This window comes from Citrus clementina, unplaced genomic scaffold (genome assembly GCF_000493195.1).
Source record: "Citrus clementina cultivar Clemenules unplaced genomic scaffold, Citrus_clementina_v1.0 scaffold_2, whole genome shotgun sequence".
Taxonomy (NCBI): Eukaryota; Viridiplantae; Streptophyta; class Magnoliopsida; order Sapindales; family Rutaceae; genus Citrus; species Citrus x clementina.
Genome location: NW_006262688.1, coordinates 27,493,189 through 27,508,581, shown reverse-complemented (window position 1 = coordinate 27,508,581; position 15,393 = coordinate 27,493,189). Strand labels below are relative to the sequence as shown.

General features: G+C 32.8%; 1 protein-coding gene across 2 annotated transcripts; it reads left to right on the top strand.

Moving 5' to 3' along the window:
- Positions 1 to 6,962: 6,962 nt before the first annotated feature.
- Positions 6,963 to 11,544, top strand: LOC18052691 (putative receptor-like protein kinase At4g00960). 2 transcript variants are annotated; one of them, XM_006448148.2, is made up of 6 exons: positions 6,963 to 7,276; positions 7,423 to 7,562; positions 8,450 to 8,660; positions 10,218 to 10,452; positions 10,562 to 10,712; positions 10,989 to 11,544. In XM_006448148.2, the coding sequence occupies exons 1-6, from the start codon at positions 7,213 to 7,215 to the stop codon at positions 11,400 to 11,402; spliced, it is 1,215 nt and encodes a 404-aa protein (XP_006448211.1). In that variant the 5' UTR covers positions 6,963 to 7,212; the 3' UTR covers positions 11,403 to 11,544. The 2 variants fall into 2 exon arrangements, with proteins under 2 accessions (XP_006448211.1, XP_024046381.1); XM_024190613.1 differs by lacking the exons at positions 6,963 to 7,276; positions 7,423 to 7,562 and adding an exon at positions 7,915 to 8,359 and having other exon boundaries at positions 8,391 to 8,660.
- Positions 11,545 to 15,393: the final 3,849 nt, after the last annotated feature.

The following is a 15,393-nucleotide window of genomic DNA, read 5'->3' as shown; positions in this document are numbered from 1 at the left end:
AACATTGACGGAACAAAGCTTTTGGAATTTGTCTAGGTGCCAACGAGCGGAAAATACTTCTAGTATCTATTACATTGATTAATTTTGAGTTATTAATTCATTAGCTTGAGAAGTTTCTTAACTTCCGCCTGAAGATTGACGTGGGAACATTTGACTCAGCCAAAAATAAAACTGCCTTTAAACTTTATTTGTTTAAAGAAAAGGGCACTTTTATAGTTTCTGAATGTTTCAGGAATCTCCTTCTAGACCTCCTGCGTAGGGATGACAATTTCCGGGTCCGGGTCTGGGTTTAGCCGTTCCGGATCCAGACCCGGACACCAAATTCTCATTATCGGACCCGCATTAAACCCGGTTTTTTCCATCCGGGTCCGGTCCGGGTTCAACCCAGAAAAATCCGGGTTTTGAACCCGGATTGCTTTCCTTCAATTGCTGGAAAAATGAAAAAAAAAAAACAGAATTACACAAACCAGAACCAAATTGCTTGCAGAATCCAGCTTGCTTTAGTTTAGTTCAACAAAATTTCAAATACAAAACATATAACTTCAAATCCAGGTTCTAAAACAAATACAACAACGGCGAAATCCACCCCCACAGGCCACAGAACACAGCCGCGAAATCCACCCCCACAGGCCGCGAAATCCACCACCACAGGCCAGAGAACACAGCCGCGAAATCCACCCCCACAGGCCGCGAAATCCACCCCCACAGGCCACAGACACAGCCGCGAAATCCACCCCCACAAGCCACGGAACACAGCCGCGAAATTCACCCCCTTTTGCTGGCCGCGACAGAGTGAGAGATGAGACAAGTGATGCTGATGCTGATGAGTGATGAAACAAACACAAGCGCACCGTGAAGGTGATGACAGCCACGCCGCAAAGAATCTGATTTGAAGAAGAGAAATTACAAGAGAGTTGAAGAGAGAGTGAGAGAGATTGAGTGAGAAACGGGTGAGAGAGATTGAGAGAGAAACGGGTGAGAGAGGAACAATCGAACAAATGAGAAATTGAGAGGAGAAGTTGAAGAGAGTGAGAGATCGAGAGAGGAATGAGTGCGAGAGATTGAGATTTGAGAGAGGAGTGAACAAATGAGAGATTGAGAGGGCTAGGGTTTCTTTTTTTTTATTTATATTTAATAATTTTTTAAAAAAATAATATTAAAATAAATAATATCCGGATCCAGGTTCTGGATTTGCGGGTTCACCTGAAACCGGATTCGGACCCGGAAATATACCGGTTCTGAAAATCCGATCCGAATTCCGCATAAAAATTGATTCGGTGCGGGTTGAACCCGGATCAGATTTTTTGGGTTCAGTCCGGGTCCGATCCGGGTCCGGGTTTGGTTGCCATCCCTACTCCTGCGTTATTATTATATTAGTAGGTTTTATTAATGGGTAATTTTTAAAAACCTCCCCTGAGGTTTGGGTTTGTTGCAAGTAGATGGCGAGAATTGATTTATTTGTAAAAAACCTCCTACCGTCAGTTAAGTTTAACATTGACCGTTAGTTGACCGTACAAAGACAATATTACCCTTAACAATAGTTTGTAAACGAAAATAACTAAAAAAAACCAAAATTATTGGTGCAAAAAACACAAATCCTATTTTTTGATAATTTTATCCTTGTCAATTCTAAAAATTTACAATATCATAGTTAAAGATTATGACTATTTCATTTTTAAATTTTTAATTTTATCTTTCTTGTAGGAATTTTAAGGAAATATCAATAATTTAAAGAGGATTTTTTAATTTTTTAATTTTAACTTTTTTATAGAAACTTTAAGAAAATATCAATAATTTAAAAAGTGTAAAATAGCTAATAATTTTGGTTTTTTTTTAGTTATTTTCATTTATAAACTATTGTTAAGGGTAATATTGTCTTTGCACGGTCAACTAACGGTCAATGTTAAACTTAACTGACGGTAGGGGGTTTTTTACAAATAAATCAATTCTCGCTATCTACTTGCAACAAACCCAAACCTCAGGGGAGGTTTTTAAAAATTACCCTTTTATTAATAGGTCACTTTGTGGCAATGGTAACAATCCGCGCGAGGTTCTAGACTTCTAGTTGGTGACACGAGTCAATGATAAGATTACAATTAAGTTTTAAACTATTGACTAATCCAAGTCTTAAATATTATTTAATTTTAAAGATATAATTTTAATGTCAAGCTAGGATCGGGGATAAATTAATGTCAAACGGATTAGGTTGAAAATTGCCTTGTTCACAAAGTCAGTGAAAACAACGGGTCTGTTACTATCTTGCAACTATACCCAATGAAATTTCAAGAGGTTTCTTCTCTTTATATTTTATTAAAAAAAATCATGTGGTATAGAGACCCCGGAATAATATTGAATTAAAAAAATCCTCAAAATTATGTAAAACAAATCAATATACACGATGAATCGTGTGTGGTAAAGCCCCTGCCCCTGCCCCTACGGAAAAAATCTAAATTATTGGAAGATTGAGATTTACAAGATTAATATCCGCAAATTAATATTTTGTTAAGAGGATTCTGAGTTTGGCTTATATGCTGCTAAAACAATCCAATCCTCTGCGACAGGCCAACATGCTTGACAATGACACAAGAAGGTCAAAACAGTATATGCGCAAATAATTTGAGACACAACATTGTTCAATAATCACACACACACACACACACACACACACACACACACACACACATATATATGATGTTGGTTTTCGAGAGCAAATTAAAGCAAGCATGCATCTGTAATATTGAAATTAGGTGTTACATATTACTCCGAGTTCCAATCAATGGATATTTCATAAACCCGTACACACATGTTTTAGAAATAATTACTGGGGTTATCCACATTAGTTATGGAAAGGGTCAGCGGTCTATTTATAAGTGTCCGAGAAAATTTTATTGTATTTATTTCTTATTTATTGTTGATTAGTATAAACTATTAGTACGTGATTAATGTCAAATGTTTAGAAGTAATTTTAATAGACTCATTTGTTATGTGATCAAATATTGTGTTAATAAATTTGATTTTTATGCACCTTATATAGTAATATATAATATATTATGGATAAGTATAACCTCTAACTTGTGTTATTAAATTAACTCATAATAGAATGGATAATATGGTAATTAAAATATGAAGGTCCCAATAGTCAACTAAAATATTTAAGGAAATTTGTCCCATTGAAGTTATTATTCCATCATTCTGATACCCTGGACAAGAGGATACAGAAGCCCTCATCTTTCTTTCTCGTTTAGTTTTATTTGTTTTGCTCTCGGCAGCTTCTTAGTTGATTCCTCAAAATTTTCAAGAAATCAAGTTTGGATCAAGTAAGGAAGGCCATTAGTTATGCAGCATCATAGAAGACTGGCAGCAACAGAACAATGACGGATCAAGATATGGACTTTTCTTCAGTGCCTTACACATGTGCTTGAAAGGAACTTGCAGGCCAACGGAATTATGATGTCATATTTTTCATCGAGTCTTTTTCATTGAGCTAACTTTTGTTGATAAAATCAAACATTTGGACGTCATGATAAGTAAATGATGACATAATATATATATATATATATATATATATATATATATATATATATATGTAAGGAGAATATTTCCATAATTCTTTGTATTTGTTCGTCTTAATTGTGCTCTCCTTGCTATAAGACAAAAAAAAAAAAACACGAGTATATATTTTGGAGGAGATTTTCTACTAAGACTCAATAGATAACTTGTCACATGATGACTTATAATTAGATTTTCTGTTATGAGATGTTTAAAAGTAAACAAGGGTTAATTTGGTAATGCTGTAACTTTTAAAATAACTACTGTTAATTGTGTTGTAGAAATAATTAACTATGAAGAGAATAAATTAAACATTTAGTAAAATTTATTTTAAAAAGGCTATAAATTTTAAAAGCAGACTTATGTGTTTGGTAGCTATTCTGCCTTGGCCGAGTGATTAGGGCTACTAATAGTTTGAACCGCCACAAAGGAATTATGGGGGTAATTATTTCCTTAATTATATTGTATAATTGAGTAGAGTTAGTAATATCTCATACAAAATGTGAGTAAAATAAATATCCATAGAATATTAGTGAGGGTAAAAGTCTGAATAGTGTTTCATAAGATTTAATGTAAATTAGTTATAATAATTATCTGATTGTGTACGTCAATAGTAATCTAATGTAATATGAGTTGTAACATGAGCAATAGTCTCATATAATTTTTTAAAAAAAGCCTTATGTATTTGGTAAATCTTATTTTTGAACTATTGTAAAAACACAAATGGCTGAATTGAATAAAATTTATTTAAACATTTATAAACATGTACATAAACTATTTTCTTATTGTATATATATAATAATTGATAACTAAAATAAATATTCTATATTATTAATTTTATTTTTGATTTGTTATATCTCAATATAATTGGTAATAATAGTAATTTTTTTAAAGTTAATGATTTTATTTCCTAATTAATAAGGATAATTTTGGATTTTTGTAATATATATATAAGGATTTATATAGAAATGTATTAAGTAGAAAAGTGATTGTCAAAATCAGGTTTTGATAATATACTCCTTCCCTGCTCAAAATCTGATGTAGAATGAGATGATTTTGCCAAAAGTAATTTCTAAAGAAATTTACCAAATACCAAAATTAGAGCCTCCAAAAAACAATCTCAAAGAGTAGACTCAGTTAAAATCATCCAACTGGTTTCCTCCGAAAAATTAGTAACGAGATCTTATCTTTTGACGGTCACTATATAAAGGGAGAAGAATTCTAACAAAATTCCTAGAAAATTCAAATAAAGGTAAGTTCAACTTTATATGTCTATTTTATTCTTATTTCTTATTCTTTTTATGATTATAGTTTTATTATGTTATTTTATATTTTTTTTAAAAATAAACTCATAAAATTGACTTAAGTATCAAAGGATTAATGCCAGAAGTTTAACCTTTGTGACTTCCTACTCACAAATCATTTGCTCACAGACCATTTGCTTGTAAGTTGTTCTTTAAAATCGATAAAACCATTTTCCCACATATAAATTTAATTATGGCATAGGAGCTTAGGATCCAACTACTAGACAAATGCGAAGTTATATTTAACTATAACTTACACAACTCACACACATTATGCGAGCTCCACAATAATGTTATTGTTGTGAGTGGTGTAAGTTACAGTTGAATATAACGTAGGACTCCCTCAACTATTAATGTACTCAATCGAATTTCAGTCTTAAACACTTGTAATTGAGAATAGAAGACCCCAAAAATATATAAATTAATCTTCAAAACATTCAATTATATGTAATTTGTAAACTTTGGGACAACCACACTATGCACATCATCTATCACGTCGCAAGTTGACTACGATGTCATTTCAATTAATGGTGATATCGGAATACATTATCGAAAACCCAATGTAAAAAGCAAACTAAATTGAAATGACTTTTCAAACCGTTTGAATTAAATTGTCAAACCCAAACGCGTTACAAATTGAGCCGAAACCTATACAAAAATTAAAAACCAAAACTGAAAGCCAAAACACCCACCTCTACTTCCAACCCACCCACCAAGGGACGCCATCTTTAATTTTATCATTTCTCTTCAGTGGGGTCAAATCGAGGATGCTCATAAGAAGCAATTATTATTTTTTCAACAAATCTACTGTTCTGTTTTAATTCTCACACAATTCAAAGTCCAGCCCTTATCTTGTGTCAACCTGATCAAATAACATAGCAGACTAATTTCGATTGACGACAGCAAATTTCTTCTCTAACAATGATCAATCTAATATATATATAATTAATGTAAAAAAAAAAGAAAAAAAAAAGGTAGATCAACCAAATATTTTTCATTTAGCTGAGAACATGAAAATTTTCTAGAGGTTGTTTTTTTAATTTATCTCATACATTTGATTGATTTAGTGTGTGACACGTATTAGACCCTATTTTTCAAACTCTCCTGTCACTTGACTCACTTTTTTCTTTCCAAGAGTGAAAGAGAATCGCCAAACGCCAGTGGCCCGTACATGTGATGATTTTCTTCATTGAGTCAAAAGTACAATGAATAAGTATAAAAATTGAACAGAAACACTTATAATTTTCTTTTTTCTTCTCTCTTTTTCTTTTCAATAGAATGCTTGTTTTGTTTTGACTTTTAATAATCATCAAATTTCATTCAACCAGCGTTTCATGTATATTTTAATACCTGCACTGCACTATACATTTCAAACTAAAAAAATTTAGCTAATCAAAGCTCCACCTGGACATTGATTAGGGGTATAAGAGCAAGTAAGCCACCCAACTCGACAGCCTTCCAAGTTTGAAACTGAGTACATATGAGAAAAGTAAAACACTTTTTCAAGAAAATCCATGTACTTTTAAAAAAAGGTGGTTTAGGTAAGAATTAACAATTAAAAGTGTTTTTTTTTTAAAGAAGCACTTAGCTTTTATTTTTCGTGTATACTGTTAAATTTTATTTTAAATATTTAAAAAATAAATGTAAGCTCATATATATATATATATATGTGTGTGTATTATTGATCCGGTTTAAAATCTTAAATTTTATTAAAATCTGTCGTGATTTAATATCTTTTATGAACATTACACAACTTTAACAAATTTAGGATGTTGGATTATATATATATATACACACACAAACACACTACAACATTCGAAAACTGATTTAAATGGATCTGACAGTAGGATTTAGAGCTGTTAACTATGGTTGTTTTTTAAAAGTTACATTAAAAAAAATAATTATATAAATACATTTGGTTGGTTGGTTAGTTGTTGTTTGTTTTGTAAAGCAAGGAATGCAAGATGGCGCCATTTGACTGTTTAATTGAGGTAAAATATTAAGGAGCAAAACTATGGCACTACAGGGGTACCACACCATAGCAGGATCTAACTGTTGTATGGTACCCCTACAGTACCAATATTAAGTTAACAAAAAAGAAATGCCAGTTAGTCAACACAACAGGGGGCCTGGGTCAACTCGCAAAATTTTATTCACATGGTTCGTTCGTATGCGTTCCCACATAACAAGGAAACAGAAGAAAAAGAAACCTCAACTTCATCAAATAGTCTACAAAATCCAAATATCAACATCCTCCTTCTCCCGTCACCACCATCTCCTAAACGCTCACAAATTTTCTCAATCTTTTTTCACAGACTTAATTGTTTGATTGGCAACTTTCCATGAGCAGAGGAAGGACATGACCAAACCCAAGAAATTCTTTGATGGTCTTTTGAAACACTTCAATCTTGGTTCTAGAAGAGGTAGTAAAATTTGAACTACCCAGATTGCTAAAGTTGTCTTTTTTTTTTTTCTTTTTGGGAAATAATTTATTTTAGCAGTATGTTATGATCTGCTACTTGACTGATCACATTATATGATGGTTTGTTGAATTTTGTGATTTGATCAGAGGGTGACAACGAAGAAGATTTGGAGAAGATTGCTGCTCGGGAACAGAAGCACTTTCCATTTGAAGCTTTAGTTTCTGCTACCAAAAATTTTCACCCTTCTAATAAGCTTGGTGAGGGAGGCTTTGGACCTGTCTACAAGGTAAGTTATCAATTCAACTGGGTTTGATTAGGAGTCTAAATTCTGTTTGGTGCCTGAGAAATATTTTGATCCAAAAGATTGATGAGTTCACCGTAATCTTTGCATTTCCTGCTTCTTCATTTTAATTTTCTTTGTTCATAACAAAGTTTTTTATTTTGTCGGTGTTGTTTATTTGATTTATTCTTTGGTATTGAAATTGCTATGTGATCAATAAATCTTTCTGTTAATTGGGGCTAAGAAGTTATTGAAGGGTCCACACACGCGGTTTTGAAGAAGAAGAAAGACGTGACCCAACATGCCAACTCAGCTGTTCAACAACTGCAAACCGACTTGTTCAAGAAAGGATTTTTCTTTTTTTTCCCCCCTCTTTTTTGTTTTCTCCCTATCAACAATGAAAATAGCTATATATAAGATAATGAATTTTATAACACTTGCAAGGGAAGTAACAAATTAAGGGTATACTTTTAACCATTGTGCTTTTGCTTAATTGTGGAAGCATGGCACCTAAATTCCTTGGCTGCTAATGTTGACCAACTGCCATTTATATATGTTTGACTGATGGTGATTCAGTCCCATAGCAGCTGTGAATTAAAAACAACAACACTTGATCCTAAAAATACCCTAATGAGTAATGAGTGAGTCTATTATGCCTGCAGTTACTATGTCCACGCATAATTTTGCTGCTGATATCCATATTTAAATTAGCAATGTCATGCTTATCTGCATTATTGTCATTAGAAGATTGTGTTTGTATTTATTACACTCCAGCGATGCATGCTGCACTAAATTACTTATTCTTTCTTCAGCTATGACCATACCTTTGAGATTTTTCTGTTATTTTGGTCATAAATCAAGGTTTTGAGGACTTCTGCGATGTTTCCTTGCAGGGGAAGTTGGATGATGGAAGAGAAATTGCAGTGAAGAAGCTGTCTCATAGTTCGAATCAAGGGAAGAAGGAATTTGAGAATGAGGCTAAGTTGTTGGCTCGTGTGCAGCACCGGAATGTTGTGAATCTGTTGGGGTATTGTGCTCATGGAGCGGAGAAGCTATTGATTTATGAGTATGTCATAAACGAGAGTCTGGACAAGGTTCTCTTCAGTAAGTGTCAGTAAATTCTTTTGAGTTTATGTAGAGGGTTTTGATTAATTGAACAGAGCGCAACCTAATAGTGCTTCCATATTTGTATTCCAAGTTCATATTAGAAGAGCTGCATAATAAAATATAGGTCTATAAGTCTGCAAATCATTTGAGTCTTACATTGAAATCATAACAATTTCAATATTCAAATCCTTTGCTAGTACATATCCATTTGCTAGGCCATGGGGACATTGTGTAGCATCGACGAGTAATCTTTATAGTTTGACAAGCATAGTTAGTGACTCTAGGCTTGCTGATCTTTTCAGAATCAGCTAATTATGGATAAATTAGCAGATAATCAATACCACAAAAAATAAACTTTTTAGTGTTTGGACAGTCAACCTTGAAATAATAACAATTTCATATCCAAATCCCTTTAGGTCTTATAAAAGATATCCAAATCCTTTTTAGGAAAAAGAAAACGTTGGGTAACGTTGAAGTGCTATCGACATGGGTATATGTCAAACTGCTATTGGATGGAATTTTGTTTAATTCATAATCGCAATCCCTGCAATTGGTCAAACTTTATTTCTATATTAAAAAATCTTACCGGCAATTGCTACATAATATTTGATCTCACTCTTTCTTGCAGCATAAATATTTCTTCAAACTTTATTCAATTTATGGAAGTCATAATGCAAACATGTAAAATTTGTGGATGAGCTATTACAGTAAAATCTGGAATAGATATTCAATGAAAGCCTTGAATATGCATAATCTGTTCAAACTTTTTGTGATGATGTTGCTCTAACACTGCAGCCGTTAAACTTGATATCGTTTTACTTATATAATATTGTGGAAAATGTAGAAAGTGCTTTCTTTTTTGTGTCAATATTCCATGGAGATTTTACCTCATTGCTGATCCCACATGGTAATTCAAATATTTCATTTTGAAGGCATAACACATCGATAAAAAAAAATATATGGTAAGTTAGGTGGTAGGAAGTTCAGCATATCTTTTGAAAGATGAACGCCAGCTGGTTTATGCTTATCAATCTCTTTCTCTCTCTCTCTTTATCTTTCTGGGTGTCTTTAAACTTTAATTGTCTGCTGTTTGTAAAATTAATGTCACAAGTTCCCATCAAAATGAATTAAATATTTCCTTTTACATCTAAAACGCGTTTTTCTTTCTTTAAACTTTGTGAGAGTGGCGATTAATGAGACTTTGAAAGATTCTCTTTGTATGGTTGAATATGAATTTGTATGCCCCAACTCCCAAGCAACCGAATATTCTAAATAATTCTGCTCTTTGACATTATTACAATGCAAATTTCCCAGACTGTTCCAGAGTGGAAAAAGCCATCAGTCCGCACCCATCTGTTTAACTACTAAGTTGATGGTCGTCAGAAAATAATTAAATCGCATGACAGTTGCTTCATTTGTTCCTTGTGTTGGGTCCAATGTAATGGACCAATTTGTTTTACAGTCACTTTATTTGTTACTTCTGTAGGCTTCAATATAATGGATCAATTCACTTTATACTCAATAGTGATTGCCATTGCTTTGATATCTGTACAGAATCGAGAAGAAATCATGAGCTTAATTGGAAGCAAAGGTATGACATTATCACTGGCATTGCTCGGGGATTGCTTTACCTTCATGAGGATTCACACAACTGCATCATCCACAGAGACATTAAGGCCAGCAATGTATTACTCGATGATAAGTGGATACCAAAGATAGCTGATTTTGGCATGGCCCGCCTTTTCCCAGAAGATCAAACACATGTTAACACCCGTGTAGCTGGTACCAAGTATGTTTTCTAGCATCCGCTATAATCTGTGATTATCCAGGTGCTTGAATGATAAAGCATTAAAGTAATGTAGGATTTTTTTTCCCCTCTTCAAATAATATGAAAACAGTGGATATATGGCACCGGAGTACGTAATGCACGGGCATCTATCAGTTAAGGCAGATGTATTTAGCTTTGGGGTTGTGATTTTAGAGCTCATCAGTGGACAGAGGAACTCAAGCTTCAATTTAGATGTAGATGCACAGAATCTACTTGATTGGGTAAGAAGATGATCAGAACCATTAATTTTGTCCAATATTGAAAATATAGCTTACGGTGAACTAGATTAGAAATGATCTGGGCCTTAAAAATGCCTCTGGTAACTTATGCAGGCCAAACCCTGGACACTGACTTAGGCAACTTATAAATTGAATTGGGCCTTCGGGTGTTAGAGATTATGAAACTAAGAAAGAAATTTTGTTAGAGATTATGAAACTAAGAAAGGCATCTACGGCACATAGGAGAGATTTCTAAGTTGCAATTTGACTATATTGCAGGCATATAAACTCTACAAGAAAGACAAAAGCTTGGAGATTGTAGACCCCAGTTTAGCAGCATCAGATTCTGGTGACCAAATAGCAATGTGTATCCAAATAGGATTGTTATGCACACAAGGTGACCCCCAGTTGCGGCCAACTATGAGACGTGTAGTCGTGATGCTATCAAAGAAACCTGGCCCTGGCAATCTAGAAGAGCCAACTAGGCCTGGCGTGCCAGGTTCAAGATACAGAAGAGCTAGAAGACCGGCAGCATTGTCATCATCAACTGCCGGAAGCTCCGGTGAATCCAATTCCCGTACATACACTTCAAGCTTAAATACAAATACTGGCACTGCTAGTGCCTCTACATCAGCTCTTGCAAGCCCAAGACAGGACAAGCGTGGGAAACGTCCGGTGGAGAGTTGGGATTAGATGTAGTGTAGAAAAATTTTGGTTATCCTTTTGTGATATTTCGTATATTATTTGATTGTGTATACCAAAGCCGAGTTGTAGCCTCACGTTATAAATGAAAAATGGCGTCATCATTGAAATTAATAATAAATCATTTGTGCTTCGTTCGTTTGTGTAACTTTTAACCCAAAATTTTGCTATTCGATGAGTCTTTTATACCAGGAAATTCACAAAATTGATATAAGATTTGACTGGTGAGCCGCGATCTTACCATTTACAATTTTATCTGAAAATAAGGAATTATCAGGTTCATACTTCATAGAACATCAACTTTGCTGGCATGATTCATCATTGTTGTGGCGGGATTCTGATCGTTACATTGTTCTGACGTATGTTGGGGCCATTTTATAGTGCTGGTATAAAATACAGTATCAATAACAGTGAAAAAAATTGAACCGATTCACAATACTGATTACTTAATGAAGATTAAGTGAAATTTTAATATTGACTGTCTTTTTAACGTGGTAATAAATCTTATAATATTTTAAATGAGATAAAGAGTTAAAAAAACAAAAAAAAAAAAATCTGATGATCTAATAATTTTTATTTTTATTTTGGTGGTAGTAATTTACCAAAACACAATTTTTTTTATTCGAGGCTCCACAATTAAAAGTAGTACAAATATGATGTTTTATAAGAATAAATCTAACTAGTTACACTTTGTATTGCAAAATTATATACCTATTATGTTGGAAATAAATTCAGTTGTACATATCATTGCATTAATGCATTCAGAATTTTGACCTAATAGTAAGTCTATAAATGACTGTATTTGCAAATAGACTAGACTGACACGGATTTTTATACATCCCTCGCTACCTGCGTCACGACTTATCTTTCGATTCATTTTTTTTTTTAAACGACATCTGAATATAAAGCAAAGTGTAGTGTTTTATTTATAGAAAAAGAAGTCTACTGTTCAATAAATTGAAGTTTACGCCCCGGGGGGGAGATGTATATCTAAGTAAAAATTGAAGATCACTTTAATTAGAACTTAATTTTTTTAAAAAAAAAAATCTTACATTTTAATTTATAAACAGTGTCTGCACTAGGGTTTTTATTTCAAAATTTTCTGTACTTACAATAAACATAAAGATAATTGATGCAAATAATTAAATGAATAACTTTTGAAAAAAACAAAAACAAAGATAGAAGCTAACTATCAATATGGTTTATTCATTTTTATTTTTTTCGCCAAAGTGGTTAGTTTAGATTTGTAAGAAATTAAGGAAGGAGATTTTCACTTTTTAATCAAATTGACGATAATAAAATTTACTATCATAAAATTTCTTATGGTATTGTAGAAATTATTAATAAGATTGAAAAATAAATAAATGATATTTCAGTCGGGTTTAACTAATGTCACAATTTGCTAGATAGTACATCACAATGTACTATAATGCAATGTTTACTGCAGCCAAACATAAGACTGCACAATGCAGTCTCATGTTGTGAGGAGTATCAAACACACCTTAACTGCTTTGAAAGAAAAAGCAGAGCAATATGCAACTCAAAATTAAAATTGAGTTGATTGAGTTGACAATAATACTAAATTTGAAAAATCAATTTATATTATCTAAACTTAGGATTGGTGTAACTGTTGTACCGTGTCACAGTTGCATCCAGTCTTTGGATGCACTTGAATTGATGGAATCCACTGATATCCAACGGTTAGATGCAACTATGGCACGGTACCACAGTTGTACCACAAGTTTCCCCTAAACTTATCGTGTAATATAATAAATATTGGAGAGTTAAAATGATATACAATAAAATAAATTTTGCTTTAAAAAAAAAAGAAATTATATTTTCTACCATACATACAACCAAAGTGATAGTATAAATGTACAATAAAAATCTAATATAACCCAAAATATAAAGTTCAATTGAAGCCCACAGAACCCACAAAGAAAAAAAAAAAAAGAATTCCACAACTCTCAAGGAGATTCGAACTTAGAATTACGATGACAAAATATCGACCTAAAGACTTTTGGTGTAAAATTAAAATTAAAGCCAGTGAAAACTAAATTACTACATAACCGGTAATAACAAAATTGAAAAATTAGAACAATAATGAAAGAAGTAAAATTGCCAATGTTTTCGAGTCTTCCCGAACACAATCACAACCCCAGAGTATCGCATATCTAAGCAGTAAATGAATATACGAAGTAAAACTGTAGCAGAAGGAAGAGATACAGTATATAACACCAAATTCCTCTGGCAGATGAAGACTGAAACAGAGTCTTCGTCGGCATCAAGACCACGTTTATGGTCGAATCTTCCGGATGATATCATATACTTGATCATGCATCGCATTCACTACGTAGGTCAGATACATTTCCGTGGCGTCTGCAAAACTTGGCCATGAGAAGCAAACGTTAGAGGCGTAAAACCTGCGCATAGACTGCCATGGATTCCTCACCAGCGAAAGTATACCATCGAAACTACTATCACTTTCACGGATACAAAGTCTCTTGCTTCTAAACATTCGCCACTTTTTCTACTAACTTACCATCCCTCTACAATCCCTTCAAGTAATCAAACCACTCAACTCAACAAGGGGGAGGTACAACATTCAGACATCTCTAGAGAAGCACGTGTAGACTCGGAGACAGAGTAGAGAGTTGCTGTCGGGGACATGGAATATGTGCTAGGAGTTGTCTTCTGTTCTGTGAGTCTTAAATTGGGTTTAAAAGTAGTAGTTGCTTTCCATGTTGCACAATAACAGCGTCACATAGTCTGTTATTGTTAGAATCCTATTTCGTATCTAATTATTTAACTCTTCTGGGTGTTATTACTTACCTTATTAATCACTTGGGTTTAGGTAATGTTCCTTTTCTTATTTTCTATAATTTAATTTCACACCTTTTAAAACTTTAGCTCTAAAATCACTTTTTCAACTCTTTAAAATCACTTATAACTATCAAAACGTATGACAATCTCGAATTGGTCTTAAAATTTCAGAGGTTCTTAAATTAAAAAATATATATATTAACCTATAAAACCCAACTGATGGATTAATTGTTGTTACAAAGTCGAATAATCCGTTTTAGTAATTAAGAGATTCCTATGAATATCAACGCGCATACGTTTAGAAATATAAGGAAATTTGAGGTAAATTTATGCTACATCTTATATTCCAAGTAGTTTACCATACAAGACTGCCTTAATTAAACTAAGCCAGGTGTCATTCATAAACCTACATGCCAAGTCAGATGATATATTGCCATTTGTCAAAATTTAAAAGTAGGATAAGACACCATTCCCCCTTTAGAAAAATACATAAAAAGAAAGAGATGAAAAGATAAATGAAAAATGGGTTGTCCATTTTCTTCACAATAAATGAAGTACAACTAAAATAATGGAAGAGAAACATGAGATATTTTAAGGTACTTTTCTTACACTATATTCACTTAATACAATGAATGACGTGTGTATGAATTAAATATAATTAATAATTACATAATAATTTTTTGAAATAAATGTATCATATGTCGTACATGCATTATGTAGGTGTAATACAATAAAAGTGTTTGAGAATCTCTCAAGTAATAAATATAGAGAGAAAATGATAAAGAAGCATAAAAAAAAAAGAACAAAAATTTGTTAAACTCATCAACAAAATTCTAAATTGAGATGGTATGTGTTAAAATTTTTATGGATGAATGTACATATGATATGGTAGTTTATATCACCTAAGATTTTCTCTCTTTTCAATGGGTAATGGAGATTAGGTATAAAGCATGGTGGGTAATGTTGTAAAGGCCACAAGGCCGGCCCTTTAAATAATAGCAACCAAATTAAATTTCAATAGAGAACCCGCCTAAATAATTTTAAAAAAGAAATGAAAAATTCATGGCCCACTGCCTTTGGTACAAAAAATAAAATAAAAAGAAATATTCCCCTATAAAAAAAAATGAGACTTGACAACAAAGCCAAGCGCAAGCATTCC